General features: G+C 71.5%; 1 protein-coding gene across 1 annotated transcript in view; it reads right to left on the reverse strand.

Annotated features, from left to right (window-relative positions):
• ISCA2 (iron-sulfur cluster assembly 2) overlaps window positions 1-201 on the reverse strand; it is a 6554-nt gene extending 6353 nt beyond the window's left edge. The window contains 1 exon segment of the mRNA XM_019552044.1: window positions 1-201. Coding sequence (XP_019407589.1) covers window positions 1-188 — 188 coding nt within the window. The 5' untranslated portion in view covers window positions 189-201.
• Window positions 202-548: the final 347 nt, after the last annotated feature.

Raw genomic sequence — 548 nt, forward strand, 5'->3', positions numbered from 1 at the left:
ACACTGCGCTGGGGGTGGGGCGCGAGGAGCCCCGAAGCCGGGGAGAGGCCGCTGCTGCCGCAGAGACGCGCGAGAACGGGAGTACCGCGCAGGCCGGCCCGAGGAAACCCGCAGCGCCCGCCAGGCACCACCCGCCCGAAGCACCGTAGAGCCACCAACGCCGCCATCTTGCCCCGCAGGAGAAACATTCGCACGCCCCGCCCCCGGCCACTGCTATTGGTGCGCAGCCCGCGGTGTCCCACCCCTTCCGGCAGGAGGGGACACCAAGCAGCTGCTATGACAACGGCTGGTGGAAGCGCTGCGCGTGGCTATGGGACTCGGGAGAAAGCAGTTGAGTGTCTGCGGGCACCAGGAACTGACCCAGCACTTGGCTCCGAGAAGAGGTCAAAGGCCTCTGCCCGCAGCCCCTGCTGCTGCCCCCTGGCGGCGGGGATGGCCCGTCCCCTGGTGCCGGCGCAAGGGCGGCCGCGAGGACCCTGGCTCGGGCCTCGGGCTCGTTGGCGGGGGCGGTGATGCTGATCCTGACCCTGACCGGCAGCGGGAGCCTG

Source organism: Crocodylus porosus, unplaced genomic scaffold (assembly GCF_001723895.1).
Source record: "Crocodylus porosus isolate Cpor-Errol unplaced genomic scaffold, CroPor_comp1, whole genome shotgun sequence".
In the NCBI taxonomy this organism is placed as follows: domain Eukaryota; kingdom Metazoa; phylum Chordata; order Crocodylia; family Crocodylidae; genus Crocodylus; species Crocodylus porosus.